Raw genomic sequence first — 17,866 nt, forward strand, 5'->3', positions numbered from 1 at the left:
TGCTAAATCCTATTATTTTCATCAATATATTAATTATTATGCTTAGTAAATTAAGATTCGAAGAAAAGAGATCATGAAAATTTACCAGTTAATTAACACTGTAAATTTGGCAAATCAATGTACCCCCAATCGTCGGAAACCCACGGGTGATCTCGTCTTTACTTATCACCCGTGGGTGATAAGTAAAGACGAGATCACCCGTGGGTTTCCGACGATGCATGTGTACCCCCATGATCCTATGGACTTATATTATTATTTTTTTTAAGATGAAGCAGTGCGAAATGTTTCCAACATTAGTTGTATAGTGAATGAAGAGAAAAAGGAATTTCACTGTAGATGGGAACTTGGACTGTACAATAGACCATCCTCTCTTAATGTCTCAGTAATTATGTAAGTCAATCAAATGTTGTCAAACAGCAAAGTGAAGAACAGTAAACCAGACTCATAGAGAGCACACTTATAATGAATTGATCAACACTTAATTAAAGCAAAGTGGCTCTCATCCACCTAATGGCTTTTTTTTTAATAAATATACAATATACTAAATGGATATTAAAAATTATATGATTGTTTATAATCTGTTAATGAAGCAAAATTCTCCATCTCTGGCACTTGGTTATATAAGTTTGTTTTACTGTAATATATTGGTATTCAATAAAGTTTTTGCTCACTTGAGGGAAAGCAGTTTTATATTCATGTACCAAGTCCATCAAAAGAGTCCAAAACAAATTTGTAATCAATAATGACTTATATATAGTACATATACATACATTGTAAAAACTTGTTGATTTCATTTAGGTCCCCAGACAATGGATCAACTGTTACACCATGTCCAAAGAAGTTAAAATTTCAGCAGAATTGTACTTGGACAGAACAAGATGTTGGTAATGCTGCCATCTTCTCCATGTCTAAGATAGTTGTCCTCACCGTTAATAACATGGACTTCGATGAAGAAAAATCTTTCAGAAAGGAATTTAAAACACAGACCTTGAGTAAGTTTATTATCCCCCTGTAAAGGAAGTTTCGGCGGTATATCGTTTTTGTTATGTCAGTCTGTCGAAGATTGTTGTCCTTACCATAACTAACAGGGATTTCAATGAAGAACAAGATATGTTTGTGAAACACTGATGCCCCCTATAGCAGCTTAAATGTTGAGGGTTGAAATTTCAGAGATGCAAGTTTTACAAGGTCAAGGTCCAAAATATTTTTGTAATTCGTAATATGTTTAAAAATTATAGTCAAGGTTAAAAATTTTAAAAAGTAGGTCAGACTCTAAGGTCAAAAGGTAAAATGTGTTTATACCCAATGAAAGGTCTCGTCAAAGTGAATACACATGTGAAATATGAAAGCCTATATATAATTTTTGTTATATGTCAAGTCACGAAGTGAATTTGATTAGGTCTTTTGTAAACCTGTAAATTTTGAAAGCCACAGCCCTAACTCAAAAGCTAGGGATTTCAAGTTTTTGCAGGAAAAAGACATGACACTGACGGGGCAAAAATACATGTACAGTATATACCCCTGAATCTCGATTACAGGGGCATATAAACATGAAATGAATCTAAAACAGAGACCCTAAATAGCAAGAGTTAGAATGTTGTCTTTCCTGTCTATCTTTTGTAACCATGCCCATAATAGTGGATGCATCATATTCACATGTGTATTCCCCAGGCACTTGGGTTATGGACCCCCATTTATTTTCTTTTTTCAATCAGAGATCCAGATCAAGTCACCTTTTCCCTATTTTTGTATTCTAATATGCATTATGTGTTATCGATAATGTAACCAATTTTGTCTCTATATATAATTTTGCTGTTTTTAAATATAATTTTTTCGTTTTCGACTGATACCGTAATTTTCGGATAATAGGTCGATACTTTTTTTCTTCTATATTAGGAATGTGTCCAAGTTTTTTGAAAAATGCCCCAAAATCAATAAAATTTACATCAATTTCAAAGCAAATCTGTGCCACTTTCATAACTTTTTTCATTATTTTAAATTAATGCCCAGTAAACAATAAAATATTTATTCTAGTGGTTTACAAAATAAATTCCATTAATTATCCGATGATGACAAAAAAAACAACATTGCTTCATCTATTAAATAATTCCTCAACGTATTAACAGGTATCCATCTTGTGAAGTTAGGAAGTCGCTACCGTTTTTCCACAAAATTTAAAAGGAAAAATTTTCAAGTTTTAGTGTTTTAACCATTTATTAGTAGCGATAAATGAAAAAAAAAATATTCAAATTTGTCTATTAAGCAAAGAATTGTTTAATTTGACAGAAATATAATTTACATTGAATTATGTATAATAACTCTTCGGTAATTGTCTGAAAGATAAAGGGATTTACACTGTGTACGCAAAGGTGTAACACCTGTTGTTTAAATACCTGCGGGGCATGATTATAATAATCCCACGTGCCGTTATAGGGTATTAGTGTTACACAATTGAACAAACTAAGCTTGAAATTCATGTTGACAGTCAAATTGTGAATTACTCTCAATTAAATTTATAAATTAAACTTATTAGAGTGTTAATATGATTTCAATTCTTAACTTCGATGATATATACATTCAATGGCCATTTTTTTTAGCGAATCCCTGGAGAAGAAAAATAAAAAACACGAAAATGGCCAAATAATGAAAATAAAGCTTTGTATTCAACAGTTAAAGATTATTGCAAATACAATATTAAACTCTAAACCCTAGAATTACCGGGGTTATAAATAAACGATTAATTGAGATTAAACAGGTATTCACAATTTGACTGTACAGAATTTGAATAAAGCTTTTTTTTTAAAAGTAGTTAAAACTTCTTATAATTGTGTTACTACTTATTTTTCTTTGCCTGTTCAATGCCTCCGCAGGCATACTGTTTTAAACCACAGGCATAAATAACACGTAAATATGTTCTTATTTTACATCTATAAATCGGGAAATACCCTAGATCAAAGAATAATAATTCTGATTTCAATAAACTTGGACACATTCCTAATATATTTTATTCAGACATTATTTTGGACGACAAAGCCATTTTCATTTTTGTTCTTCAGGGATTTGCTAAAACCCGCAAACGACCGTTGAATGTACATGTATATATCAAGCAACAGTTAAGAATTGAAATCATATTAACACTCTAATAAGTTTAATTTATAAATTTAATTCTGCATTGCAATTTGACTGTCAACAAAACGGCTTTGTTTTTCAAATATAATACCCTATAACGGCACCTTTGCGTACACAGTGTAAATCCCTTTATCTCTCAGACAATTAAAATTCTGTTAGAAGCCAATCTTTGTATAGCGGTAATTCAGTGTACTTCTTGTGTACGAAGAAGCTTTTCCGTATTTTAAATTTTGATACGGTTGCGGTTTTACTTTTAGTAAACGGTAGCGACTTCCTAACTTCACAAGATGGCTACCGCACGATGGCAATGGATAACACGTTGAGGAATTATTTACTTGATGAAGCACAGTTTTTTTCCTTTGTCATCAACGGATATTTAACGGAATTTATTTTGTAAGAAAGCTATAAAATAAATATTTTATTGTTTACCTGGGCATTAATTTTTCTGCGTAAAATAATGAAAAAGTTATGAAAGTGGCACAGATTTGCTTTGAAATTGACGTAAATTTTATTGATTTTGGGGCATTTTTCATAAACTTGAGCCTTAGAAAGGTCGAATTTGTATATTGGGCGACCCCAGCGGTTCTGAGAAAAAAAGTATCGACCTATTATCCGAAAATTACGGTAAATCAAAATTTTTGGTGATACCCATACTTAATGTATTCAAATGAAACATTTAGTATATCAATAAACATTGCATGTTGATGTAGTTGAGCGTAACATTGAAAATTTTCACCCCAACTGCTCCTTGGTTGACAATGGGTTTCTTGGGGTGAAAATTTTCAATGCAATATTTATATGATCATGATCAGTTTGGAAGTTTCTGCTGAGGATACACACCAAGACTGTTTATATTTTAGGTATGATATATGTATATTATACCAACAGTTTAAATTTTAATCTAAATTTATTTTTGTAGCTAAACCTTTGCCTACAGAATATGTCAATGCCTCATCCGTGGATTCCTGTGGGTGTGCCAATGTGTCCTGGGGGACAATACCAGGAGGGGCCAAGACCTCCTCTCGGGTCATCCTGATGTCACAGTGGAACAGTGTCCCTCTGGTATAAATTATACAAGTTTTTCTTCCTTTTAAGACAATAGCATAGTCAAGCAACACACCGAGTACATGCAATATAAATGTACCATATCAGTGGAAATTTTAGCGAGACGCTTTAGCGATTTGTCCTTAAAGATCAGTATTTCATTTTTAGGGAGAAGTAATTTTTGCAATTTTAAAATGCTCACTAAACATGCTAAAGAAAGCTATTATAACTAAAACACAATTTTCAGCAATATTTAATTTTAGCAATATCAGCATCAAGCCTAATTGCTTATAATACCAAATTTAAATCTTGGCTAAAAATTCTGCTTATAGGTACAGTATTTGAATTCACTTCACCCTATTTAAATTTACAAATATTTTTATAGGGGTTATAAATTTTGCAATTTACCAAAATGCAAAAAAAAATTGCAAAAAAAAAAAAAAAATCAAAAGTAAATTTTTATTAATGATTTTAAATAAATATTTATTTTAATATCTAGGTTCACGATGTTAATGTTAATAAAAGCCTTGTTGTGTGTAACCTAATTTTCAGCAATATTTAATTTTAGCAATATCAGCATCAAGCCTAATTGCTTATAATACCAAATTTAAATCTTGGCTAAAAATTCTGCTTATATGGTACATGTATTTGAATTCACTTCACCCTTTTAGCTTGTACAAATATTGCATTTATTAGGGGTATCTAAATTGTTGCAATTGTATTCACCAAAATGCAAAAAAAAATTGCAAAAAAAAAAAAAAAATCAAGATGCATGTAAATTTTTCCATTAATGATTTTAAATAAATATTTATTTTAATATCTAGGTTCACGATGTTAATGTTAATAAAAGCCTTGTTGTGTGTAACCTGATTCCTGCCACTACATACACAGTTACAGTAATTATTAAACCTTTTGGGGGCTTGTACTACAGTGATCCAAAGGAGAAGGACTTTGATACATGTGAAACAGGTATTGTTAACCACTGGTCTTATACATATGATTAAGGTATTTTGTACCATTAATGTTGGCTATTGGAATAAATTAAACTATAGAAGCATTTTTATCCAGAGTAATACTTTACTTTTACTCTCAAAGCAATATTCATTTAAAAAAAATAGATGCACTTTCTTCCAAAGTACTAGGGGGTATCAAAAAGTTCGTAGACTAGCGCCATAAAATTAAAACCGCTTTAGGTACATCAATGAAATTTAAAATACCTAGTTAGAATCATCTTATCTATCACAATTCATGAATTTTATTTTTTAATAAAGAAGTAATGTTTTTGTAAGCAATGGTATGTCCAGGCGGCGCAACCTCGAACACAACATTTTTTTCGACCTAAGTGTATCTTAAAAAACTCTTTTGTTATGAACATTTGACATCCAAAAATCCGCTTACCCGGTATTCGGATGTGTGTTGGGACACTATTGTTCCATAAAAATTGGAATTTTTACCTTATTCTGGGAGTTCTATGAAATTAAATTGTAAATTTTACCTGGAGTATCCAAACAAATATTATTTTGAAAATGACGTCAAAAAAGGGAGAGGGTTTTCATAAAATGATGTTGATGAAGTGTTGTAGATATTGAACTCCAAAAAGCAAAAAATGCTGACAAAATCAAGCGAGGATCTCTCCCAGTATATAAATCCGTTTGCAACATTATGGAAAGTTGCATGGAAAGTTGCTGTTCGTGACATTTTAAAATCATATAAACAAGACGGGTTGAAGTCCTTACTCAGCTCCAGGGAATCTCATAAAATAAGAGTATGAGATATGTTAAGCAAACTTTAAAAAACAATGACGTTGTCGGACGTCAAAAAACTAAACGGGGATGGCACCGGGTGATCATATAATGTCCTTTTTATTTTATAATAATTTGAGAAATAATGAACGAATCAAGCATAAATTTTCAATATTTCTTTATTTTTGTTGTTTTATATTCCTGATAAATTTTGTAAGCTCAGACTACATAGTACTAATTTTATAGCCTCAGTCAACGAACTTTTTGATAACCCCTTGTATATTTTACTTTTCCCTCTCAAAGTAGTATAGATAAAAAAAGGGAAAGTGTATAACAGGTATATACTGTGGTTTCATAAATTTTCGTTGGCATCAATTTTCGTGGATTTTGTAAAACAGACGTTTTTGAGGATACGTAATTTCGTGGACAAAAGCATTGCATATACAATGCTATACAAATGAATGTCATATTTCATAATTCAATGAACATTTGAATTCTTGGATCTGCTCAACAACGAAATCCACGAAAATTGGTGCTCAGCGAATATTGATGAAACCACAGTACTTAATTTAAAAACTAATGTTCAATGTAAATACCAGAACTTTTCTTAAAAATTTGATATAAATGAGGGTGATACATATCATACAACTCTTTTTTAAAAAGCAAAAATGGTTGTCAGTCCATTTATAAAAAATTTAGGCCAAACAGATGTTTATTAATGGATAAGTCTTACAATATTACAGTTTGTTTTTGAAATTCCTCCATCACCCTTTATTTTTTATCTTTGAAAATGTCTGAATTTCTTCTTCATATATTTCATGAAACTTTCCTTTGTTGTAGTCCCCTCTCTTGCTCCACCCCTGCAGTCCAGCGGTTTTTCCTCGGGGGATTGTACTTCGGGGTATAGATCCATATTTGTTTACTGGGAGGTAGGTCTTTTTTTTATAATTTAATATGGTACATCATCATTTTATATAGCCATTATTTAAATACCAGAATCAGATTTTGGACCATATCTATATTAAAACATGATCTTTTGAAAATTATTTGACAGCTTATAGAATGTGGGTGTCAAATCTGGAAAATTAAGATTTACTGTGGTATATGCTTTTTAGTTCACTAATGAGATGATAGCTTAAGGTTGAAGAAATCTTTTTTTTTAAACACTGAATATTGATATATTCACAAATTACCATATTGAAGTTAACTAAATTTTCGTGACACCTTATTTTCATGAGATAGTCATTAACTCTAAATTAGCGAGACAAATTTTCACAGATAGGGGATTTTCCTCTATACATGTATAATCCTACGACTACTTATATACATGAGAATGAAATTTTTGCAAACACACTGTCTTGCGTAATTATGAGAAAATAAAGTTCTCACAAATAAAAAGTGATTAACCATAATTAATAGTAAATTTTGCATTTCAATTATTGCCTTCATCGACCTCAAAAGCACTATTTATTATGATTTATTCTGTAGAAAATTCCGCGTCGATTTCAAAATGGACCTTTGAAGGAATACAGGGTGTTGTACGGTGATGACAATTGGAAGAGAGTAGCTCCTAATGCGACATCAGCCACTGTAAACATCCCTTGTGGAGGCCGTAACATAACCGTTCGAGGATGTAACCTCATTGGATGTTCACCTAACTCCTCTATATACATACCGGCCTACACAGGTAAAGAAAAATATTAATAGCTCTGTAAGAAGTTTATAATCCAAATACATGAAGTTGATTCAAAACAAAAGAAACATTCAACTATCAATATGTGTAGAAATTCATGGAAATAAATCTTAGCTCTTGTCGTCATGTCATAAGCTTATTTTTGAAGTTACATATTCAGGGAAGGTCCTTAGTAATTATAGGGATTGTTATCTAATTTAAAAGATTAATTAAGTACTTGCATGTCAATTTCTTATAAGTAATAGAGCACAGGCATAGGGGTTGAGCCTTGAGGCCCATTACCTTTAAGGAATGAAAAGGTGTTTGGATATTGACAAGTTTATAATTCGTAATATCATTTGTCCAAATATGATGAAACAAGATGTGTTTGTGAAACACACTGATGCCTTCATATGACTATGCTTATGGTAAGGGTGAAAATTTCTTACATGCAAGTAAAACTCCAAGGTCAAAAAATCAACATAGTCGGTACTCAAAGAAAAGGCACAAAAAATACACCTGTGAAATATGAAAGCCCTAACACCAACTGTTCAATAATTATGGCCAAAGTTAAAGTTTTCAATAGTAGTCTTACTAGTTCAATTTCCAAGGCCAAGAGGTCACAATAGTAATTAAGTACATGTCATATGCAATACACTGTGAAATATGAAAGCCCTAATATTTGCTCCAACAAATCAAAAGAAATCAGCTACTAAGCTACTTATGCATATTGATTAAAGGTATTTGAAAAACTTATATCACACTCACTTTGCTGAAGTATATATAAAGATACAATTTTTATGTCCCCTACTTTTGTCTAAAAAAAAACTTTATCCTCGCATGCCCATACCTTTTGATTGATTGGAGCCATAACTTTTATATTTCACCTGTGTATTCCTTGAGAAAAGACCTTTTCTTGGGAATCAACTTTTTACATTTTAATATTAGATTTTGAGCCACTTTTGCAAATTTTACTAAACTCATCTGGGTATTCATTGTCAAAAGACATTTCATTGGGTACCAACGATTTTGACCTTGATCTTCTTGAAACAAACTGATTTTGGCAATAAGTTTTTAAGGATTGTTGCTAGGACTTCCATTTTTCATGTGTATTTCTTTCCTTGGGTGCCACCAGTTTGACCTACATGTAGGTGTACTTTTGAAAAAATGTTAAACTTGGCTGTAATTTTTGAATGATTGGTGCAAGGGCTTTCATGTTTCACAAGTGTATATATTGTGGAAAGATCTTGCCTTTGGCACCACAAGACCTTAAAGCCACCAATTTCAGTACTTTGACCTTGACTTTGAAGTTTGACCTATCTTAAAAAATTTAACATTGACCATAACTTTTGAATGGTTGTTGATTGGGTTTCATATATTTCACTTCTTGTGACAAGGTCTTCTTGGGCACCATTAATTTTTACTTTTACATTTAAGGTTCACTTTACATTGAAAAAATTAACTTTCACCATTACTTTTGAAAAGTTCTTGCAAGGGCTTTCATAATTCACATTTTATTCCTTGAGACAAGACTTTTCCTTTGTTAACAACGTTTTTGATCCCTTGACTGTGGCATTTGACTTGTATTTGTCATAAGCTGCCACTCAGGGGCATCAGTGTTTCAAAAACACATAAAACTTGAATAAATGTTGCATCTATATAAAGATACAGTCATTACCCGAATATTTGTTTGGTGCCTAATTTAAAAGATTACATTCCTTGAATTGAGCTTTGTATTTTTTATCATATACCTATGTTTTAACTAGATGTGGTGTCCCCCAAGAGAGTTATAGTAGAACAGAAGGGACAATCAGAGGTGCAGCTGTCCTGGTTTGGGTTGGAGAGGGAGGCCATTGTTGCTACTGATGTGGTGTGGTGCAAAGTCAAACCAGCAGTGCTGCAGTGTCAGGTAATACATAAGATATATATAAAAAGCTCATTTGTGGAAAATTGAGGTCAGAATTTTAATCTACGGCAGGTATTTTCTGCATCTCAAACTTTTTATTTCGATGAATAGAAAGTGAACAAAATTTGCTATGGACTGCGCTGTACAAATATAACTCATAATGGATGTATATTACCTTTAGAACCTATTTTATTTAACCATGCCAAATATCATGTCAGAAAATGTTTTTCTTTGACTTTCTTTGTTTGCATGATCATATATTCATAACTGAACTTGACATTTAATAATTCTTTATTCAGGATGAAATACATATACTTAGAAGAACAGGGAATATGAATCACACAGTTCTGAAGGCAGACATGATTGATCAAGCTCTGGATGATGTCATATTTGGTGTGGCAGCCATCAATGATAAGAATTTCAGTAGTGGAATTAAATGGCAGGAGGAATGCAGATATGTGAAGGATGCAGGTAAGAAATGTGAAAGATGTGGTTAGAGGACTAGAAATGTGAAGGAGGCAGGTATAATACTAGAACTGTTTAGAATGTTTTAAATATGGGTACTTGGGTGAGCATTGTGGCCCATAGACTAACTGTTAATTCTTGATTCCAGAGGGCAATTTTCCCCAATTTAAAAATGCCTAAGTTAAGATCAGCAGAGCTCCATTCTAATCAGTGACTTTTGGATGTGCTTTTAATCCCTTCAATACTTCATTTATTGTACATTTTTGTTGTAATTTTAGTGCCCTCACCTGTGGATGGTGTGTCCCTCCCCCTCGACCGTCCTAAAAACAGCCTGGTGGTGACCTGGAATCCCCTCAGATGTGAGTCAGGGGTCTCAAATAACGCCTACATCAAGACGTACCGGATCATCTACTGCCAGTTGAATATACAAGAATCCTGTAAAGGTTTGAGCATAACTCATGGTGTTTTAACTTAAATGTATCATTACATGTAAACAACTAAATTGCTCTTCAAATTTTATGTTCCATACCAAATGCAGTAGTATTAATAATGATTAATCGTTTTCATGATTTAAAACTAAATATTCAGTTGTAAAACTTGAGATGAAGTAAATCTCTTTCCTCTTTAAGGAACACGCTGCTGGAGCTTTTTGATTTTAACCAATATATGTTGATTTTTAGGCAAGGAATATTCTGTGAGTGTCCCTGCAGATAGTACCACACAGTACACACTAAGAGACCTGGAGGCAGACACAGAATATGGTGTGTGGGTACAAGCCATGTCACTCACAAAGGAGGGGCGTAGAAGTAAAATGGTGACTGGACGACCTACCAATAATGGTAAGAAGTATTCCATGGTAACATCAGGTTTTCTCCAGCTTTAAATGGACTTTCATCATAAATAATATAGAGGGATTTTAAACAACAAACAAAAAATCTAGAAGATTTATTTTTCTTTGTGCTGCTCACGATTTAATTGCTATATGTGTTGAGAAAAGTAATGGAGGTTAAATATGTATGAATAAGAGCTTTCATGAACTGTATTTTCATGTGACATAAAAATTTATAAGGGATATAATACAAAATTAAAATTAGAGAGCAATTTTACCAGATTTATTGATTAAAAAACCATAACTAATGGTCATTTTTAGAAAGGAATTGAGGTTGGTCCCTACTCATTGTGCATGCAACTGTTTTATTTTGTTCAAAGAACTTTGGCATATATCTAATTTCTATATTATATTATAAAACTAATTCATTGATATATTGTCTTTGTAGATTTACCAGGGGGATCAATAGCAGCCATTGCTATCGGAGGAATATTTGTTCTTATACTTGTCATTGCAGGATTCGTGTTTGTTTGCAGGTTTGTGTTTTTGCGCTCAAAGGTTTAAATCCAAAATATCATAAGGCCTAAAATAAAAATAAGTTTGTTTGCAGTTTCTACCGACCCACTGAAAATGTACCCGACCCAAACTTTTTTTATCCATTTTGTAATTTAATTTTTTTTTCAATTTTTCAGAATATTGAAACTGTATCTTTTTATGCGCCCGTCTTAAGACGGGACGTATTATGTTATAGGCTTCGTGTCCGTCCGTCTGTTAGCTTTTCTCGTTTCCGGCTCATAACTTTAATACTATAAGGCCTAGAGTTATCAAACTTTGTCAGCTGATACATCTTGGGTAGAAGGTGTGTCGCGCACAAAAAGTAGGTCGCTCTGACCTTTAATTAAGATGTTATAGCCAAATATGGAAAAATCCTGTCCGGCTCATAACAAGAAAACTATGAGACCTAGAGCTTTCAAACTTGGCAAAAGTATACAGCTAAGGTAGAAGGTGTGTCACGGCCTATTTCAAGGTCACTGTGACCTTTGATTTAAGTGATCTTTTTTAAAAAACTAAGTCTTTAAAATTTTAAATTTCATAATCCTAAAAAATGTAAAAATATAGTTGTATCCTTATTAAAAAATGTTAAATTAAGTAAAAACTTATTTTTTCATTATATACTTTACAGCAATCTGTAACAAATGTTTATGCTTTGAGAGGAATTCAGTTTGTCCCATGGGCATAATTATCAAGCACTGGTCAAGAAGAATTTTGATAGCAGAAACTTGCATGTCAAATTAGAGAGAAATTAATGAGTTTATTGTCAGGAGCTAAGAGCATCTCTAGATCTGATGCAGCTGTTATCTTAATTTATCTCTTGGGAGTTGGGCAAAAAGAAATGGCCTCATAGTTGCTTGTGTTAATTAAGAGTTTTTGATGGCTAGTCCAGATAAAGATCTTCCAATTGGTGTAATGTAATTAAAACAAATTTATGTATTAGTGTATGATTAAAACTAAATTAGTATTGTATAATTAATATAATTAAAACTAATTATACATGTGTTCATTGAAAAAAAATATATATTTCAATTTTTAGCCCTCCGTCTGTCTGTCGTCTGTCTGTAAACAATTTTCAAAACGCTAGCTTACAATTTTGCTGATTTCAATATTACTTGGCACACAAGTAGACTTGCATAGAATAGTGCATCATGTTGCCATGTTACTAAAAAAACAATTTTTCAAAACGCTACTCCTCCTACAATTTTAGTCTGATTTCAATATTACTTGGCACACAAGTAGACTACACTAAGATACATAGAATAGTACATCGGTTTTTGATTTCGATGAACGGTGTTACCATGGTTACTAAAAATAGAATTTTCTGTGAAATTCCTTAAAAACGCTACTCCTTCTACAGTTTTAGTTTGATTTCAAAATAAGTTGGCACACAAGTAGACTACACAAAGAAACATAAAATAGTGCAATGGTTTTTGATAAGTACAAACCAGTAGAGCTACAGTCTCGACAGAGACTTCTGGTTATATTTGCAACAAATTGCGGTCATGTCTCACTTAGAATTTTATAGTCTGAAGAAATTATAATTTATGTTTGATTTTTTTTTATTAAACTGTAGAATTTCTATTATTTCATAAAATATGCAATAAACAATTTAAGTTTAAGTAAGCTGCAGATGGATATTTGTTTTGCTCTAACACAACCAGTTTAGAGTTATATTATGTATTTGTTATAATCAATCCCTACACTGCAAGTCTCTTAGAGATGTATGATAAGAAATGGAAATTAGATCATTGAAATCTGTGTCAATCTGTTAATCAAGTCTACCTGATTTTCTTGCATCCTAACCAATTTATGATTATTGAACAATATTTGACGGGCGTATCATGCTGTGGCGGGGCACTTTATTCAAATTTTGACTTTTGTTTTATCAATCAGTGGTTTGTAAAAAGAGTTGAGCTTATTCATGTGTAGTAGGTCTATAAAAACCTCTTTTATTTGTTATCTAACAAAAATCCAATTTTTTTTCCAAAAAAAAAAAAAAAAAAAAAAGAATGCCTACCTACCGACCCAGTCTTAAAATCATAGGTCGGCAACTGCAAACAAAGAATTTTTTAAGCTTGGCCTAATAAATAGAATACATTTTTATTTCATGGATTACCTGAAAATGCATGAGAATTTTTTTTTATTCAATGAGTACCTTATTCTATTAAGGGCTTTATACATGTACATGTATGTCATTGACTGTAATTATTTGGAAATATCATGTGTTTGGGTTTATCCTTTAAAAATATTTCAAAGTTTACGACAATTTGCAGTTGAAACATAATCAAATATGAGTTTGTTGAAGGTGAACTTCAGCTTATATATAAATACTCATTTTACTTGAAGGTATTTTTTAACAGGTTTTTTTTTTATCCTTTACAGACTCTTTAGACGTAAATTAGGTCTGGATGAAAAATTTGAAATAGAAAATATACAAGTTAGGCCCTATGAAAATCTGGTATGTATGAGATTTGTCAAATATTTAACAATCACAGACAATTTGATGATCAATTTGGTATATAGACTTTGGACTTACCATATATACTCGCCTATTAGTCGGATTTTTGGGAGATTAACTTTGGTCCAAAACTCCATGTCCGACTTATAGGCAAGATATAAATATATTGGTATTTTAGAAGCCTAAGAAGGTCAATATTTTTAACATAAGCTTAAGAAATACAACCGACATTTGACATTTGAATAATAACATATTATATACAACACAAATCACAGCTCTTGAAAAAATTTTGTCTAATAAAAACCTAATACATGTAGCTAACTAGCAAAAACCTAAGAACTAACCAGCAAAAAAGTTCCAAAAAAACTTTATTTAGATTTACTGGTATAAGATCAGGAAGTCCATATAGAAAAAAATATTATTGTAGGGAGGGTACTTGCTACAAGTAAATTTCTCTCACTTGTTAATTATCTTTTTTGTTTTTTAGCCTACTGGAAGCAATTTGTATAATAACCTCACCGTACCAGCTGACAGATCCAGCTCACCCCTTATCACACCTGTAAGTATAAAGTAACAACTTCTCACTTTTATCTTTATTACACATAACCACATACATGTAAATATTTCTTCACACCATCTGATACACTGTAGCTGAATAAAACTGCCACTTGTACATAGTATTTGAGGTATCATTATCTTATGTTTTCTTATTTATCCTCCCTTTCATCAAATTGTCTTTTCTTTACTCCTCAGAATGGAATGTCATCAAATGGAGATATTAGACATAATGGAGTAAATCACAGTTATGAAGATATCTTACCAGATGGATCCTTGGTGGACCTTGATGAAAAAGATAGGAGTGATGAACCAAAGGACTCCAAACCCGACCTTAAATCCAACATGGTGACGTTACCAATCACGGATGTTCCACGGCAGATCAGTAAGGACAGCGGTCACGGGAGCCTGTCCCCCACGTCAACTCACGGACCAACCACCTCTGAAGAGTCTGACAAAAAAGAGCGTATTCTGAGAGATATTATATTGGACCTTCCTCCTGATTACGCCAAGGCAACTTCAGTGACCACCCAGTGTGTTCATGGTAATAGAACTTTGATTATAATTATATCAATTTTATTAAACATATTAAAAATTTCTATAATGATTGAGAACTTTGAAAGATATCATCATGAGAATGGATCATTATGAGAATTCATGATTGTAGATTAAATATTGTACATGCATTAAGTTATCTAAAAGTGTATTTGATTTTATAATTCTTAAGAACACATTCATGTACTAGGTAATATTGAAATACATGTACTTTAAAAAAATATCAGTAAAAGTAATGAATATACAGCTTTTTTCTGGAAACATCCCTGTACTGTAATACAAATACTGTAGACGTACTTTTTTCCATGGGGTCATAATTCTGCTGAATCTCAATTTCCGTTTAATCCGCGGGCAGAAAAGTACGCAGATTTTCTATACTGTCACTATATGCCTTACATTTATATTAAGTATGCTTGGACAAATTTCCGCGGAAAATTTGTGGCGGCGTACATAGCGTAAATTAATACAACGCGGAAAAAAGTACTTCTACAGTAATGTTGTTTAGCTGTTCCTCGATATATACAGGCCAAGATTTTATTCTTAACAAGAAGGCAATGCAAGTCTTCATTGGCTTTCATAAATAGACTCTATGTAGTCAGGCCAAAAGCGTTAACCTTTTGGAACATTTTACTATTTAATTGATGATCAATGATTTTTAACATTTCTGTTTTTCTTGTTATGAAAAATTAAATAACTTGAAGTTTACATTCTTTTGAAGGGTTTGAGAAAGGTTCCTTTGATACTGAGGACAGTTTCCCCCCTGATTCCAGAGGGACGTACAAGGACAGTTTATGTTCCTCTTCACAGTCCAGTGGCATTCCACTAGATGATGGATATAAGAGTCAGGCAGATGTCTTACAAGGTAAATACAGTCAAACTTTGTTATCTCAAACTTAATGGGACCATGAAAAAACTTTGATATATCCAAGGATTTGAGATATCAAGGATGAAATACTTACATGTTTCGGACAAGTGGTAGAGACTTTAAAATCAGTTTACATATCCATGGTATTTGAGATATTGGTTTTTGAGATACCAAAGTTCAACTTTGGTTATAATAAGCAATCTTGAATACAAATGGGCCAATTTCAAAACTTAATTTATAAATAAAAATTTTCAAAAATTGTGTAACCTTGTAGCTCGAGGCAGATAAGTCCATGGTATGACTAGAAAAAGAGTGCATGGATGTGAAGGGTATCTAAATGTCAACCCTTTGTGTGTTTTAATAAAACAAAATCTGGATCTACAGTGAAGTGGTATAAATCCTTTGTATAACAGCACACGTTTCATGTTATGTCTTACAGCTGACACAAAGAAAACAAATATTTATTGCTTTAATTTCTATACTGTAAACCAACTATTAAAATGATATACTTTATTGTAAATTGCTAAATGGAAATTTATTTTTGACATAAATAAATATATTATAAATTATTCTCAATTGAAGTTTTCTATTTCATTCAATTTTATGGTCTTCAACTATTTCATAAACACAAAAAGTTGCTTCCCAATGTCACAAATATTTTTGCACTTAAAAAAGTTGGTTTACAGTAAATGCCCAGTTTAATACGTACCCCAAGACTGCTGAAAATGATTTAATTGCACTGCACTTTCAAACAATTTTAAATGAATTTATATTTATGGAAATTATTAATTGCCAATTATTATATACGAAAATTCTTTTTTTACTTAATTAATACTTCTAAATCGCAAAATATATACCGTAAATCTGGAAGTTTTTGCTGAAGATAAATTTTTAGCAAAGAACTTTATTCGGTAATAACCAATATTTGCCCCCCAAATCAAACTTTGATGGAGATATATTTAATTAAGTTCTTAAACAGGGGAGTATATGCTGACTTCAAAGCACTGAATATTTTCATAAGTAATGACACCATATGTACGTAATGACGTCACAAACATGACGTAAATTTCAGTTTTTTATGAATTTTACAGAAAAATGTACATATTTCGTCGATATTTTGAGTAAAAGTCACCGAGCGCATGTGTGTTCAGGATCAATATTTTGATATAATGTGTAGAATGATAATATCAATGAAATATGTCAATATTCTTCCTGAACAAACTTGCGCTCTATAAATTTTAAAGCTAATATTGTTGAAATTTTGTTCAATTTGTCCTCTTTCTTAAAAAGGATATAAAATCGGACTAGTTTGTGACGTCATAAAAACAAAAATTGTGAATACACTGCTTTGACACTATAATATTTTCTCTTAATTTATATTTCTCATACAATTTATTGAATTCGGCACATTTCAGGAAGTTTTCAAAATTTTACTTTTGTGGGGGCAAATATATGCAATATACCGCATATAGTTCTTTGTTGCGAGTTCATTGCATTCGCAAAAATATTTTTCTTAAAAATAATTCAACAATAAGAAAATGTAAACAAAGTAGTGGTCATTCGCAAAATTTTGAAACGTAAAAATTAATCAACAGCATTTTGACCCAGATTCGCAAAATAAAATTGACGTAAAAATTTCCAGATTTACGGTATTTAATTATTTCAGTTTAAAAAGAATCTAGCCTTTTATGTGATAACATGGAATGTTGAGCACCATGTTTTGCACTGCAGAAGAGAAAATGGGAATATATTAAAATTTCATCATGCAGATTTAGATTTCATTTTGTTTTGTGGTCATTTTCAAAGCTGGAAAGTGTTGTCTTGCTTTCTTACTTCCCTTAAAATCCGTTTCTTCTCTTGTGAGAAAAAAATATGATTTTCTACCATAGAAAAGAAAATTATGATTTTCTACCATAGAAAAGAAAATTGTAGATATGATTAATGTAACTGAAAAAAGAATTTTGTAGATTTTTTAAATTTATTTTAGACAATAATGACAGACAAGAAACAGAAGAACCTTCCAAGAAGTGTCGAGAATACAATGAAATGGGGAGAAGTGGAGAGGAAGAACTTGAAAACAAAGAAGATGAA

General features: G+C 31.7%; 1 protein-coding gene across 1 annotated transcript in view; it reads left to right on the plus strand.

Annotated features, from left to right (window-relative positions):
• LOC134254199 (uncharacterized) overlaps positions 1-15,772 on the plus strand; it is a gene marked incomplete at its 3' end in the record, with an annotated part of 58,551 nt that extends 42,779 nt beyond the window's left edge. Inside the window, exons 4-18 of the mRNA XM_062736746.1 lie at positions 267-390; positions 799-992; positions 4,049-4,191; positions 4,998-5,142; positions 6,756-6,844; positions 7,404-7,602; positions 9,354-9,496; positions 9,793-9,964; positions 10,237-10,401; positions 10,639-10,797; positions 11,236-11,323; positions 13,725-13,800; positions 14,288-14,359; positions 14,554-14,899; positions 15,629-15,772. Of these exons, the coding sequence (XP_062592730.1) occupies positions 267-390; positions 799-992; positions 4,049-4,191; positions 4,998-5,142; positions 6,756-6,844; positions 7,404-7,602; positions 9,354-9,496; positions 9,793-9,964; positions 10,237-10,401; positions 10,639-10,797; positions 11,236-11,323; positions 13,725-13,800; positions 14,288-14,359; positions 14,554-14,899; positions 15,629-15,772 (2,259 nt within the window). The remainder of the gene's footprint in view (positions 1-266; positions 391-798; positions 993-4,048; positions 4,192-4,997; positions 5,143-6,755; positions 6,845-7,403; positions 7,603-9,353; positions 9,497-9,792; positions 9,965-10,236; positions 10,402-10,638; positions 10,798-11,235; positions 11,324-13,724; positions 13,801-14,287; positions 14,360-14,553; positions 14,900-15,628) is intronic.
• Between the last annotated feature and the right edge of the window lie 2,094 nt (positions 15,773-17,866).

Source organism: Saccostrea cucullata, unplaced genomic scaffold (genome assembly GCF_032062105.1).
Source record: "Saccostrea cucullata isolate Sc308-1 unplaced genomic scaffold, CSIRO_AGI_Scuc_v1 ctg239, whole genome shotgun sequence".
Lineage (NCBI taxonomy): Eukaryota > Metazoa > Mollusca > Bivalvia > Ostreida > Ostreidae > Saccostrea > Saccostrea cuccullata.